The 14,943-nt window shown below is 39.7% G+C and overlaps 1 protein-coding gene across 6 annotated transcripts in view; it reads left to right on the plus strand.

Annotated features, from left to right (window-relative positions):
* The window catches only part of NCOA1 (nuclear receptor coactivator 1), a 209,137-nt gene that overhangs the window by 168,574 nt on the left and 25,620 nt on the right, over positions 1-14,943 (plus strand). For all 6 annotated transcript variants that reach the window (XM_036027724.1, XM_028514417.2, XM_036027725.1 and 3 more), the window contains 3 exons: positions 5,189-5,306; positions 6,765-6,933; positions 7,976-8,290. In XM_036027724.1, coding sequence (XP_035883617.1) covers positions 5,189-5,306; positions 6,765-6,933; positions 7,976-8,290 — 602 coding nt within the window. The remainder of the gene's footprint in view (positions 1-5,188; positions 5,307-6,764; positions 6,934-7,975; positions 8,291-14,943) is intronic.

Below are 14,943 nucleotides of genomic sequence, written 5' to 3' on the forward strand. Positions count from 1 at the left end.
GAAAAGGAAACATGCACATGTACACACACACACGAGACAAAAATATGCCCCAAGTTACCCATTTACTGTATGCAGATTCAGGATTTAAATCTTAATCTGCCTGGTTTTCAAACTCGCTGTTTATATGCACACACACACGCTGATGCAGAGAGACCAAGTGGTTTAACATACTTGTTAGAAATTTACTGCAAGAGTACCTCCAGATGCCTATTGCTTTTTCAGTGTAGGCCACTTAGGAAGGTATTGTTGATCAAAATATGCACAACGTGCCTTTTTGGTCAAAGTCTCTGCTTATGTCCATTTGACTCTCTTTAAACCCCTGTCCTTCAAGGGTGGAGTTGACTTGGTACTGTCTGAAGTTATTTGCAGCCAAATTTGTTCATCCAAAAAGAGTAATACTTAAAAAAAAATCAAATACAAGATTAGATGTAACTACAAGGAGGTGTATTTTTTGAAGAACTCATAATCTGTTTAAGACAGTTCTGGAAGGATTCCAAAAACATTCGAACATTGACAAGGTAACTGGAGTAAGTGAATGACTCCCTGAAGTGGTTGTTTTTATGTTCTATGAACATACACATTCTCAAGTGGTTATTTTAAAAATATTGTTAATTTGTAATACATACGTTAAACATATTCATAACTCCAAAAATAATGTTTTACATAAAATGTTTTCAGTAATTAAGAAATCCATTTTAATGTCCCTGCTTTTGAGGTTGTATTTAGTATGTTGTGCCTATTGGCATCTTTTGCTATTACAAAGCTGTAATGAATAATCTTATGTAGAGATAATTTACCACACATACCTGAAATATAAGTTCTGAATAGAATTGCTGGGTTAAAGGGTGGACAGATTTTGCCAAATGGCCCTTCCTAGATATTGAACCAGCTTGCCCTCTAACTGATAATGTTCCTCTTTCCATAAGTCTTTGCCAATATGTTGAATTATGCACTTTCTCATCTTTGCCAATCTGATGGTTTTATTTTTTTTAATATTTCAATGAGTTTTAATCCATTTTTCTTGTGAATTAAGTTTATCACTTGTCAATGATTTTATGCAGTCTGTTCATATTCTTTGATGATTTATCTATTGGGTTATTTGGTTTTTATCTCATTGATTTATAGGAGTTTTTTTATACCATAATGCAATTAGTCCTTTGTATTTAAAAAAAATAAAACACCCAACTGCTGTGCATAGTTCCTGCCAAATGTAACAGAACTGAACCATTAACCTCCTTACCAACAGCTGAAGAAAAGTAACTGAACATCAGAATCACTAGATACTGAGTTAACTGTTGGAGGGGTAAACTGTGCATAAGCCACTCCCATGGTTAGCCTATACTTTCTTTGTATGAAGAAATTTGTTTAATAATATAAGTTGTTTCTTTTTTGCTGGGTTTAGTGTAGCTAATGGAGACACAAAGGTTTCCTTTTCATCAGATTCTAAGTGGAGAAAATATGCTGATCCTTTTACAAAGATGATAATAACACATTCATAGCTTTATCAGGACAACCTAAGGGTTTGTTTTCTACCCCCACTTCAGCCGCCTCCCTCCGAGAAAAGGACTAGTGCATGCACGGATTTCAAGTGCTGCTTTTAAAAAAGAAGGGTGATTATTGCCCGGTGAGGGGGGTGTGGGCAGGTGGAAGAAGGTGTAAGGGGGATAAATGGTAATGGAAAGAATACAATATAAATGAAAGAAGAGTGAGCTCAAGGAAGTAGTTTAGTGGAGAAAGAGAAGGGAAGGAAAGGAGTAAGCAGTGTGTTGGAAAATCCTTTCCTGCTTCAGCTCTAGTTTTCACCTGAATAACCTTATCTTGGCTTAAGATGAATATTCTTAAATTCAAAAAGTCGAAAGGCCTCATTCCATCTCTGCTTAAGGCAGCTGTATTTTCTGAGGGAAGAGTTGGAAGTTTGAAGAGAACCTCAGCCCTCTTCCCAACCCTCAGCAGCCGAGAAGCCCACCCTCCGCTCTCGACTCTCCTCTCTACGAATGTTCATCCTGGGTCATAAAAAAATTAATTACCATGCCTGCTTTGTGTTGCATGGATACATACTTACTCATGTTTGCGATGGGAACACAAACATGACCAAAAATAGTAGGTTTATTCCCTGGGCAAAGGGAAATAGCTTGCATTATTTCTTAAAACATTCCAGCAAATCCTCGAATTTTTTATTGAAGTCCATCTCTAAAGGAAGTCCTAAGAGGCTGAAGTGACTTTTAGAATAAAAGCCAACTTCTTTTTAGCATACAGCCTGTGCAAATAAAACTTTTAATTGAATCAAAGTTTAATTTGTTTGGATCCCCCCCCCCACACTCACCAAACTTAGCACATGAATCTTACTTTCTTGTGAAAATTTTTAACCCAACTTATAGTTTTAACATTTTCCCCATCAAGACTGGTAAAATGAGATATTTTGTACTCTTATTGAGCCAAGTAAATTATCTCGTAATACTCAGCATTGATGGTAGACAGCCATGTAAATTCTCTTTGACTCTTAAATATTATTAATTTTTGTCTGGATTAGATTTCCTAAAGGGAACCTAGGAATGAGGAATTAGTGTGCAGAGCACGGCAGTAGGGACGGCCTTGGTTAATCCTGGCCAACTTCCTGACTTAAATAATGACAGAAGTCAAGTGATTACTTTCTCATCACCATTTATTATTCTTTGTTTTTGTCTGCTTCATTTTTCAGAATCCTACAGAAATCAAGTTCTCTCTCATTCATTATGATAGAGAAAACAGGTTTAATTGAACACTATAATTATTTGCACTTAGAAGTGCATGTGTAGGGGGGTGGGCAGGCATGGGAGTAAAAGACAGAAAACTGTACCTGAACAACAGTTAAAACAAAAAAGCGCATGTGCTTATGTGAACTCCTACATTTCATTCATACTAAATATCAAGTATGTTTTACATAAAAGTGAATCTAATATGTTTTGTGTAATTATAAATTATCAATATCCAGCATTAAGTACATTTTTTCAGGCATCCTAATATCTACTTATCCTCCATTCATTAGAATGAGGAATTCTTCCTATTATGTTACCTCTTAAGATTCCATTTTCAGTTTTTTATTTTTATTTTTATTTATTTTTTTAAAGATTTATCCATTTTTAGAGAGAGGGGAAGGGAAGGAGAAAGAGAGGGAGGGAAACATCAATGTGTGGCTGCCACCTGCATGCCCCCCACTGAAGGCCTGGCCCACAACCCAGGCACGTGCTCCGACTGGGAATCGAACCACTGACCCTTTGGTTCATAGACCAGTGTTCAGTCCACTGAGCCACACCAGCCAGGGCTCCATTTTCAGTTGTTTTTTTTTTTAATTGTAACAACTTTGTATAGTGATAGATGGTTACTAGACTTATCATGGTGAATACATTGAAAGGTATACAAATGTCAAATCACTAATGTTGTACACTTGACACTAATATAACATTGTGTGCCAACTATACTTTGATTTAAAAAATTGTGTTAGTCTTCTCAGGATGCCATAACAAAACACCGCAGACCGGGTAACATAAACAACAGAAATTCACTTCCCCACATTACAGGAGGCTAGAAGTCCAAAGTCAGGGTGTTGGCAGGTTTGGTTTTCTCTGAGGACTCTCTCACTGGCCTGCAGGTGGTTGCCTTTTTGCTGGTCCCTCATGGCCATCCCTCAGTCTGTGTTGTCTGTGCCCTAACCTCCTCCTCTTGTAAGAACACCAGTCATGGAGCCCACCCTAATGACCCTGCTTTACCTTCATCATCTCTAAATACAGTCTTACTTTCCGGTACTGGGGTGAGGATTTCAGCATCCAAATTGGGGGGGAATACAGTTCGGCCCATAACAACGACTAATTAATATGTTCATTTTAGAAATTATAAGCAATCATTAGAAACCTTAAGAAAATAAAAGTAATCTTTAATCTCGCTACCTAAAACCTACCAAGGACAGACCTCTGGCCAGAGTGGCTCAGTGGATTGAGCACTGACATGCAAACTGAAAGGTCATGGGTTCAATTCCTGGTCAGGGCTTGTGCCTGGGTTGCGGGTATGAGAAGCAACCCATCGAGGTTTCTCTCCCTCACTTTCTCCCTCCTTCCCTTATTTATTTATTTTCAGAGAGTGGGGAAGAGAGGGTTGGCTGTTGTGCGCCGCACCCGCCAGGGACCCAGGCATGTGCCCCAACTGGGAATCGAACCGGCAACCCTTTGGTTCGCAGGCCGGCACTCAATCTGCTGAGCCACACCAGCCAGGGCTAAATAAAATCTTTTGACAAAAATGTCAAGCATGCCTTAATTGATTTTTTTAAAAAATCTACCAAGGATATATAATCTACCAGAATTTTTGTCTGTTAATATATAACATCATTAATAAAAATAGATTTATTCTGAACATAATGTCTTGGATTATGCTTTTTTCTTTTCATTTAACAGCACATTGTAAATATATATACCATAATTTATTATCAGTCCCTAAATTTCTAGAATTTGAGTTATTTACAGTTTTTTTCTAGTATAAGTGGTACAGAAATAATCAAAGCTTTAAAAAAAATTCCCACACAAATCTTTCTAAAATGCATATGCTGTTTTCTTCCATTACAAAACATAATTCAACTTTTTTTACTTGTCATTATAAGCATCAAGTATTATACTGTTACAATTCTGTTATATTTTCAGATTGACAACCATAGAGTTTTGTCCATGTACTAAATGGCCCTAGACTGTTTTGCCCTTTAGTGTCTGTTCCTGCCTTTTATACATTATATTTTGTCTTTTGCTTACAGCTCTCATACCATGATGGTAATACTGCCCCTACTTATAGCATATTCTAATGTGCTGTAGACTGAAAAATCGGTTACCCAAAATTGTTATAATTATCTTTAAAAATTTTCAGACAAAGTCCAGAGTGATTCTTCGATGGTAACTTCAACTTATGTGCAAATATGTGCACAGATATGTGCAAATATTTTCAAATATGTGCAAATTTTTAACATTAGATTTTCTTTGATTCACAGACCTTTTCTCACTTTGTCATTTATCTGTTACTATGTGGCCACATTCTAGGTAGTTTAAGTTCCTGAATAAATGACCTTTGTATCATTAAGTTAATATTTTATAATTGAAATCTCACTCTACTATATACTGCCATTTTATCTTCCTTTGTGACACTGACTTCTCACCTTTGCTTCTCTAATCAGGATTACCTGAGCTGGAATTGGAAGCAATCGATAACCAGTTTGGACAACCAGGAACAGGCGATCCGATTCCATGGGTGAATAACACAGTGACAGCTGTGAATCAGAATAAACCCGAAGAGTGAGTAATACGTTTTGTATTTTACAAAGTATCGGATACCACACTCTACAACAAAGAACTGTTTTTCCCAAACTGTATTCCAGTCTACATTGGTATTTTGTAAGATGTTAACAGAAGTGAATGAGTCCTGGCTGGTGTGCCACAGTGGTTGAGTGCTGGCCTGCAAAGCCAAGGGGCGCAGGTTCGATTCCCAGTCAGGGCACACACCTGGGTTGTGGCCCAGGTCCCCACTGTGGGGCGTGTGAGAGGTAACCACACATTGATGTTTCTCTCCCTCTTTCTCTCTCCCTTGCTCTCTCTAAAAAAAAAATAAATAAATCTTAAAAAAAAAAGAGGTGAATGATAATGAAAAAAAGGGATGGGGAAGGATGCAGTTAGAATTACTTACTGCATGACTGTAAGACTAGTGTGCATTTGTAATTACCCAGATATTGATGCAGTATGCCACTGTTAGTTTATTTTTCATCTCTTACTTTACCTTGTTGATTATCATAAAGTTTCTGGGACCTGTGAATGAACTGGCCTTGGTACAACTATGTTGCTCTTGAGCTCTTAGTTAGGTAATCATTTTATCCAACTTTTCTCTTTGTTTGGAGCAAGAGGGTATAAGGAAGGAAGGTACTTTATCTACTGAGTGTCCCATCTTGATTAGAACCTAATTTCTAAAACATAGAGTACATGTCATACATAGCAACCCAAAGGTTGTTAGATAGTATTGAGTATGGTTTAAAGCATTACCTGTGAATACATGAAGTGTGTTCCCATTTACCTTCCCCAAAGAATACTTATACTTGTATGATATCACTATTATTTTCTATGCATTTCTAAGTTTTATGCATCATTTGAGATTGGTTTGGATGAGATCACATATTTCCTATGTGGAATCAACAACTTGTTTTATTCCTTAACACTAAGCATGTTTCATTTTTCTAGTCTGAGTTTTTTTGTAAATGGTAATCATGTCATGTTATTAATATGGTTTTATTTTCAAAAGTTAGGTAATTTAATGTATACTATTTTCACTGTAGTTCAGTTATCAGTAATTAGTATCATCCATAGAATAAGTAGAATAAATTTTAATACAAGCCAAATGATTTTTTTCTGAGGTTTTGATTGATTTTTATTTTCTACTTTTGTTAAAAATTCTTTTCCCTTTCTTAACTACACATGTTTAGCTAATTTTTAGGCTATTTCTGTAAGCTAACATGAAGACTATGGAGGCAAAGTTCAGTGATTGACAAAATAATGGAAAATATGTTCATAAATTTCTGCACATTAAATGTATCAGAAAATTTTCTAAAACTAGATTTGCACTTATCTGTATAATGTATCTATTTGCATTCTTTAGAATTGAATAATTAGGTGCCTTGTAGCTCAGTAGCTAGCGTGTCAGTCTCATAAAATTGAATAGTTACTTGCTCTGCAGCTTTATTTAAACTTTATCTTTTACCTCTGCAGCCAGTGTATTAGCTCACAGTTAGATGAACTGCTCTGCCCACCAACCACAGTGGAAGGAAGAAACGATGAAAAAGCTCTTCTTGAACAGCTGGTATCCTTCCTCAGTGGCAAAGATGAAACCGAGTTGGCTGAGTTAGACAGAGCCCTGGGAATTGACAAACTTGTTCAGGTATTTCTTAAAGTTGGCCTTGTTTAAGTGATTCACCCCTGGGAAGCTATAAAGTGATTTTTAAGCAATATTTTCCAATATTGCTCTCATTGTGTTTTAGTTGTTGTATAATTTACCCTTGTGGAAGTTAACAAAATATATAAGAGTTAATAATGGGATTTTTAACCAAAAATAGTTGTCATTAGAGAGTCTTAGAAAGCCTTAGCCTTTCGCTCTGGAATAGAATCTTAGAAGGCCCCCTTAGAATAGAATCCAGATTTATGTCATCACTTCTGATTTTAGTATTTAATATATCCTTTATTCATGATAATGTTCAACCTATATTAACCATATTTAAACTTTCAAGCTAGTATTTTTCAGACTGTGGGGTTATAAATCAATTTAGTACATCAGGACCAGCATTTTTTAATGGAGTTGAATAGTGTAAACTACAAACTATCAGAATGCATAGCCCATGAAATGGGGGAGTTATGTTTCATGAAACTCTCCTTTTGCGTACTCACACACACACACCCCTGCACACGATAGGTCACCATGTAAGCTACATTTCTTACAATGAGTAATCGTGAAAGAGTGTGAAAGCTGTAACGCTATAGCGTTCTGTTAGGTGACCAATGAATTTTTTTCTAGTAAGATGAAAACATGAATTCTGTATTTGAAATAGAAAAATTCCTGACTGATCCGTCCTTTAGTAGTCTGCTTCTGTGGCAACCTAGTAAATATAAAGTTTGTTGATTCTTAGGCTTTGTAATGAGGTTCTTTTTAAACCTTTTTGCTTCATTTCATTGATTTAAGGCCTTTATTTTAACTGTGTTTTCATTACTGAGATTTTTAAATACCTCAGTTAATCTATTACTCCACTTCAGAAGTCACTTTCAGAGGTGATTGCTTTAAGTAGTAAACATCTGGAGTGCTTCATGAATTCATGAATATATTATGATGAACCTTTCTGGAGATGCTCTCAAATGCACAGTTCCATAGAGGGCGTGTCATTTACTGGCAGAAATGTATTTGTAAAATGCTCTGGCTTCTTCTCCCACAGGGAGGCGGACTGGACGTATTGTCAGAGCGATTCCCACCGCCACAAGCAACACCACCTTTGATGATGGAGGAAAGGCCCAACCTTTACCCCCAGCCTTACTCTTCTCCTTCGCCCACTGCCAGTCTCACCAGCCCTTTCCAGGGCATGGTCAGGCAAAAACCTTCACTGGGGACTATGCCTGTTCAAGTAACGCCTCCCCGAGGTGCTTTCTCACCGGGTATGGGCATGCAGCCCAGGCAGACGCTAAACAGACCTCCAGCTGCACCCAACCAACTTCGACTGCAACTTCAACAACGATTACAGGGGCAACAGCAGGTGAGCACTCCTGTTTAGCAGGTGATACATTGTGAAGGTGTGTCCTGCCTTTGTAATGAGACAGCCCAATTGCTACAATAAGGACATCAAGTCTACTCCCAGGACCTTTATGAAAGCCTCAAAACACTGACTAAACAGACTAGTCTGCTAGGATAAGAGAAGGGGACAAACTCATTCAGTTAGACTGCTGGCTGGTAACAAAGGACTCAAAACCTACATTCAAAAGCAATTTAGTCTTGTTTTTGAGATTAAAAAAATCTAGTGTTAGCATTGTACAATTATTAAATCAGTAAAGGGAAACATAGTTTAATTTACAGAGTGTCAAAAAGATCCTGTTCGTGATTGCTGAAACAGAAAGTGAAGTTTATCGATGTTATTTGAAGTTGGAGCGACTGAAGCCCCGTGATGTCTTTATATTAGGAGAGTGGAGACCAGGATAGCGTGGGGGTGTTGGGTGCTATGTGTGAGTTAAGTCTCTCTCGTGACAGGTAATGAGTAGCTATAGTGGTGTAAACATTGAAGGCTGTGCAAGCAGCAAATACAGAGATAATTATCAGGAGCCAAAGAAAGGAAATGGTTCAAGTATCGCCTCTGAGAAGTGGGGCCAGGGCTGTGGACTTTTGTTTCTTGTTAATCTTTCTGTATTTTTTAAAATCACATGTATATATTGCTTCAGGGGTTTTTTTTAAGTAAAGAAATTTCCTGGAGGCTTACTAATTCAGGAAGGAAGGAAAAGGAGATAAATTAGAAAGGCTGTGTGATATAATGGTGGTAGGAGTAAGCTGTAGTTTCAAATCATAGTGTTAACCTTAAGTGGCTTGACAATCAAATTGTTTACCCTTTAAAGCTTCCAGTTTCTCATTTATAAAGAGTCTAATAATTAATTTCTTTACCTCTAGGTGGTCGTGTGGATTAAGTGAGATAATGCATGTAAAGCTCTCACACAGTACCTGACATGTAGTAATACTTCATAAATACTAGCTATTACTATAAGATCATATTCAATAAATATAATTAAATGTAATATACTTCCATTTGACTTAAAAAGGTGATAAAAAGGAGAAAAAAAAGGGAGAGATGAGGTAGGAAAAAAGTTTTAGTGGTGGAATAACAAAGAAAGAACTTTTTTAGTGCTGAAGGTGACGTAAAGGACTCAGAGAGGAGTTCAGGGAAGCGAAGGAAGAAAAGAGAAACAAGGAGAGGGAACAGTAGTGTGTTCTGAGAAGTTAAAGATAAACTACTTCTTGTTATACTTGTCATTCGTCATAAGATAGAGAACGTAAGAATAGGAAATGCTTAATAGTTCCCCTCTAATTTTTCATAAAACATATTTAAAGGGTCTATGTTAAGTATGGTGAGGAAGACAAAGAAAAGAAGATACAGGCAGCTTTCAGAACTTACAGTCAACTTGGGGTATTTAAGACATAAATACCTGAGAAGTTAGTAACAGTGCCAGCAGTGAGTGATTAAGTGCTAAACCGGAAAAGGAGAGGGAAGTGTAGGTATGCTGATTCCCCCCATTTACAAGGTGGAGTTCAGTAAATACTGTCTAAAATTAAAGGCTTGGTGAGCAAGGCCAGCTCAGTAATCTAGGTCAGGTTTGTGAATAGATGAAACGATAATTCATACTTAGTTCAGAAAAAAAAAATTGCTTTTACTTTGATTTGCTCCTAAAGCAGCTGATAAGCAGAGCAGCCTTGCAAAGAATGTGCATGAAATAAGGACGCAAGTAGGCGAACGTGACTTCGCATTGCTTCCTTTAAATGTTTTGGAAGCATGTCCAAAGTTTGGAGGTCCTGGGAGCCCACCAGAGGGAAATATCCATGAAGCTGGAGAAATCCCAGGCTTGGGGCACACTGCATTTTAGCCCCCAGATAGGTCGGCACACAAAACCAACTTACACTGCCCGGTGAGACCGTGACTCCGCTGCCCAACAAGCCGCATTACTCAGACCTGTTCCGTGGGTTCAGGACCACAGGCCCTTCTGTTCGGCAGTGGGGCATTCAGTCCACAGTGGCCCTGGCGCTGCAGAGTCTACCGAGTGCCGGGGAGGTCCGGCCAAGGCTTATCTCCCTGTCTCAGTTAAGATGCTTTCAGCAGTAGGGAAAAAGGAAGGAAGATCGGCTCAAAGTAGTAACACCCCAAAAATATTCTGACTCAAAAATTGAGGTGATGCAAAATAGAGACAGGTACAGGTATGGTTACTTCAGAGACCCAAGGATGTTATCGAGGACCCAGATTCGTTCTGTCTTCTTATCCTGTCATCCTTGGCAACTGGGAAAATGGCAGCCGTGGCTACAAACGTCACACGCAAACAAAACCATCTGTCAGGGAAGAGCAAGACTCTTTCCCATGCATCTCGTTTTACAAATTCTTTTCTTTTTAAAGATTTTATTTATGTATTTATTTTAGAGAAAGGGGAAGGAAGGGAGAAAGAGGGGAAGAGAAACATCAGTGTGTGGTTCCCTCTCGTGCACCCCGCACTGGGGTCTGGCCGCAACCCAGGCACGTGCCCTGACTGGGAATCTAACCCGTGACCCTTTGGTTCGCAGGCTGGTGCTCAATCCACTGAGCCACACCAGCCAGGGCTGCATCTCCTGTTAAAATGAAACTTTTTCAGAAGGCTCTTGTCCCTCCTTTTCCTCTCCCCTACCACGCCATCCCCCCCCCGCCAAAAAAAGATAAAAACAAAAAAGCACTTTGCATGTCTGGCTAGCCAGAATTGAGTCCCAGGTACACCCTTAGCCAGCTGCTGACAAGGATTGACGAAGAGCACTCATAGAGAACCCTTGAGACATGTGATTTGGGACAATTAGCTGAATAAAATCCCATTCTGATGTCAAGGAAGAAGAGGAGAGTAAATGGCTGTGTGCTGGCAATAATACCTGATTAAATCAAGAAATTAAAGTTTAAAGAAATTACGTGAAGTTATACAGGTAAATTCACAGCTGAGATCGAACTGGTGAAGTGGAACACCCGCCCTTTGTTCTGCCTTAAGTCTCACTAAATGACAAGTTCATGTCCGTGCACAAAAGAAAGAGAATACCATCGTGGTACTAAGCTCTCTGAAATGTGGAAAGCAAACATAAGAAACAAAATGATCAGAAACAAATAATATAACTGCTTGCATCCAAGAAAATCCAAGAGAATCTGGAGGGAACTTAGAACGAATGGAGTAGTTCAACAAGGTTTCTAGGTAAAAGAACAACAAATAAAAATTAATGACAATCCTTTTTGATAGCAACAACCAATTAGAAAAATAATGTAATTTCAAAATATATCACAAAATACAAAGTGAATCAAAATAAAAAGTCAAAAAAGAAGATCCAAGTTAAAGATATCTGTTAACTAAAAGGCTATTGTAAGGAGAGCAGTCATTCTGAAGTTAATCTATAAATTCAGTGGAATCCCAATCAAAATCTCAACATGGAATTTGGCAAATAGATGCTAAACTTCTTCTAGAAGCATGAAGACAACCTTAAAGGAGAATGAGGAGGAACTTTCCCTATCAGATACCGAGATTTAAAACCACGCATTAAGAAGTTAAAACAGTGTGGGACCGGCATAGGGATGAGCAGTTCTGCCAACTGGAATACGGTGGGGAGCCCGGAGGCACACCCAGACGCATACAGACACTTCACAAGGGACAGGTGGCAATCCGTGGGGAAGGGGTGGCCTGTGAAATCCGTGCTGGCACATTTGGCTGTCCCAGAGGGAAAATTAAATTAGATCTTTATCTCATGCCATAGACAAAAATAAAGTATAGATGTGGGGATATGAGACAATCTCCATGGCCCATTATAAAAAGGACATAAAGGAAAAGGTTGATGTTTGCATTAAAATTTGGAAGTTGTGAATAAACAGACACCATAAACAAGGTTAAAGGACAGGTTACAGACTCAGGGAAGTTATTCAGGGAAGATATTTGCAACCCCATGTAAGAGACAAAAGATCAGCATCTCGAATGTATCAGATTTATAACATGGTGTTTTTAATACACTTACCTCACTTGATTGGTGTCATGTTTACTTGTCGGTCATATCCTTCTCTTCTTCTTCCCTCTTGCCACCCACCAGCGATGTAAGCTTCCAGTGGTCAGGAAGCGAGCACAGTACCCGCTGATCTGAGATGAGAAAGAAAGGGACACACTCAGGTTTACATCATAACTGGTTTCTCTTTAGTGGATCTCAAGATCAGTTTAAAAACACGTGATTTCTTGACCTCAAGTATATCTCATTTACTGGAGTATAGTATACAAGGAGTAAAAAGATTCTAATATTTTAAATTTGAATATACAGTCATGAATAATTTCCAGCTGGTGAACAGGAGGAGGAAGAGCACCATAGAAAAATAGCATAGATGCATTGGCTGAGGCTTGACAGCAAAAACAAAAGGAGCTGGTGATTAAGAACAAAAACAAGGTTAAAGCCTATAGGGGTAGTGTGTGCCTACATCCCAAATAAGCAAAGATTCAAGAAGTATATCTGTAATACCTAGAAGAACTTGTAAACTTCTATTTTGAAAAAGGGCAACAGCAAAAATGGGGAGGTCTGCTGCTCATAGAAAATAGGTAACGCTGGCTGACAGAAGATGCAGTTATTCTATTCCAGTTTTATTTTCTTCTTCTCCGGCAAGGGACATGGTCGGCATACTATCAAGAAAAGAATAATGTGAGGAGGGAGTGACAGTCTAGACAGATAAAAAATACGGCACACTTAGACAAGTCCAGACGTGTCGTTTGTTAGGGTGCCCGAGAGAGGTATGGGTCCGGGGTAAGGACCGCTGTCGATAGACTTTTCTATGTTACAGAGAGTAGAAGGCCCAGAAGACAGCAGTGAGGTCGCAGAGCAGACACTGCAGAGAAGCAGAGTTAACGCTGGGTTTCTGGCAATAAAAACCACCTGATAAGAGAGTAAGCAAGAAGCAGCTCTTTGGGGAGCATTTGAGATATTGCTCCCGAGCATACCTCATCAGTCTGGCTCAAATAAAACTTATTTAAAAAAAAAAAAAGGGGGCTCTGACTTCCAAGAATTTACGCAGTGGCTGGATCAGGGTTCTCACCCTCCGCAGTATTGATATTTTGGGGCCGGGCGATTCTCCTTAGTGGCAGGGGGAGGGTCCTCTCACACAGTGAAGGGTGTTCAGCAGCAGCCCTGGCCTCTACCCACCGGATGCTGGTGGGCACCCCTCCCCAGGTGGTGGCAACCAGAAATGCCTTTAGGTACTGCTGGATGTCCCTTGTGGGGCAGACTCGCCCTGGTTGAGAACCAGGCCAGATAGTCATGGTTTAGGTTTGTTGTAGAAAGATGTGCTGCTATGGCATTGAAAAGATCTGTCCAGACAGACAAAACGACAGCTTGCCTGAGCTGTGTGTGTGTGCGCACAGGTGAAGGTCCGTGTGTGCCTATGTGCACAGGCCGGTTTGTGTGTTTTCACTGGACAGAGCCCCGTGTTTCCTTTTTCTTTTTTTTAAATCCTCACCAGAGAAGATAGAGGGGAAGGGAGAGGGGGGAAGAAACATCAATCAGTTGCCTCTTGCATGCGCCCCAGCCAGGGTCCGAACCCACAACCTAGGCACGTACCCTGACCAGGAATTGAACCTGCCACCTTTCAGTGTTCAGACAGCACTCCAGCCAGTTGAGCCGCGCTGGCCAGGGCCCCCGCATTCCCTTTTGCGATACAGCAAGCCTTCCACCTGCTCTTTGCAGCCCTTGAATGTGTGTCCCCAGCTCTAAGGACCACCAGCTTCCTCCACACCCCAAGCCCCAAAAGTTAAACTTTCCAGAGAGATAAAGGATATGATGGTCCTTTGGGGGAAACTCCCTTGGAAGAAGTAGACCTTGACCTGCTTGTGAAAATGGGTAGCAGTGTAGTGACCAGGGAGAGGCAGCCGGTCCCAGTGAGACAGTCGCACACACAGGTGGTAAAGGGGAGGGAGCGTGGACAAGAGTGTTCCTTTGTGGGCAGAAGGAAACCGATTTTTCTCTAACAGAAAGTGTTTGTACATTGCTATTTATAATAATTCCTTCTACTTCTAAAAACAGCCTATTTTGTAATTAAAAAAATTTTTTTACTACTTCTCAAGAATCTTTCCTCCGTCCCCACCCATTCCATTCTCACCCCGTCTCGCCACTGAGAGGGTACATGAAGCAGGAAGTCTGGAAGCCCGGCTCCCACTACCCCGACAGCTTCACTTCTTTGCATCGTGGAGCGTTCTAGTGTTTTCACCCGTCCGCATTGCCTTATCTTCTTCCCTACATACACCTGCTGTTGTTTCTGCCCGAAGCTAACATTTCAAGGTCCCGTTGCGCTCACTCACACTCTTGGTCCCGCCTTTGTGCCCTAGGCTAGTCACCGGTCCGGTCCACGCACAGGGACAGGGACAGGGACGTCTGAGCCCCGCCGCTCAGCAGCGAGTTCCCAGAGGATGGAGATTGCTCACCCTTGCCACCTTCAGACTTTACATACTATCTTACACACACTGAGTTCTTGGATAAATCTTTGTAAGATTAATGGTTTATTTAAATTTATACTCGTAATCTGTTGAGCTTAAAAAGTATATAGATTTTGATATTTAAGAGACCCTTTCTTTGACTTTTAAAACCATGATCTTGTTATCTTTATTTTTGAAGTGGTTCCAAATGTTTTATCCT

Source organism: Phyllostomus discolor, chromosome 6 (assembly GCF_004126475.2).
Source record: "Phyllostomus discolor isolate MPI-MPIP mPhyDis1 chromosome 6, mPhyDis1.pri.v3, whole genome shotgun sequence".
NCBI classification, from domain to species: domain Eukaryota; kingdom Metazoa; phylum Chordata; class Mammalia; order Chiroptera; family Phyllostomidae; genus Phyllostomus; species Phyllostomus discolor.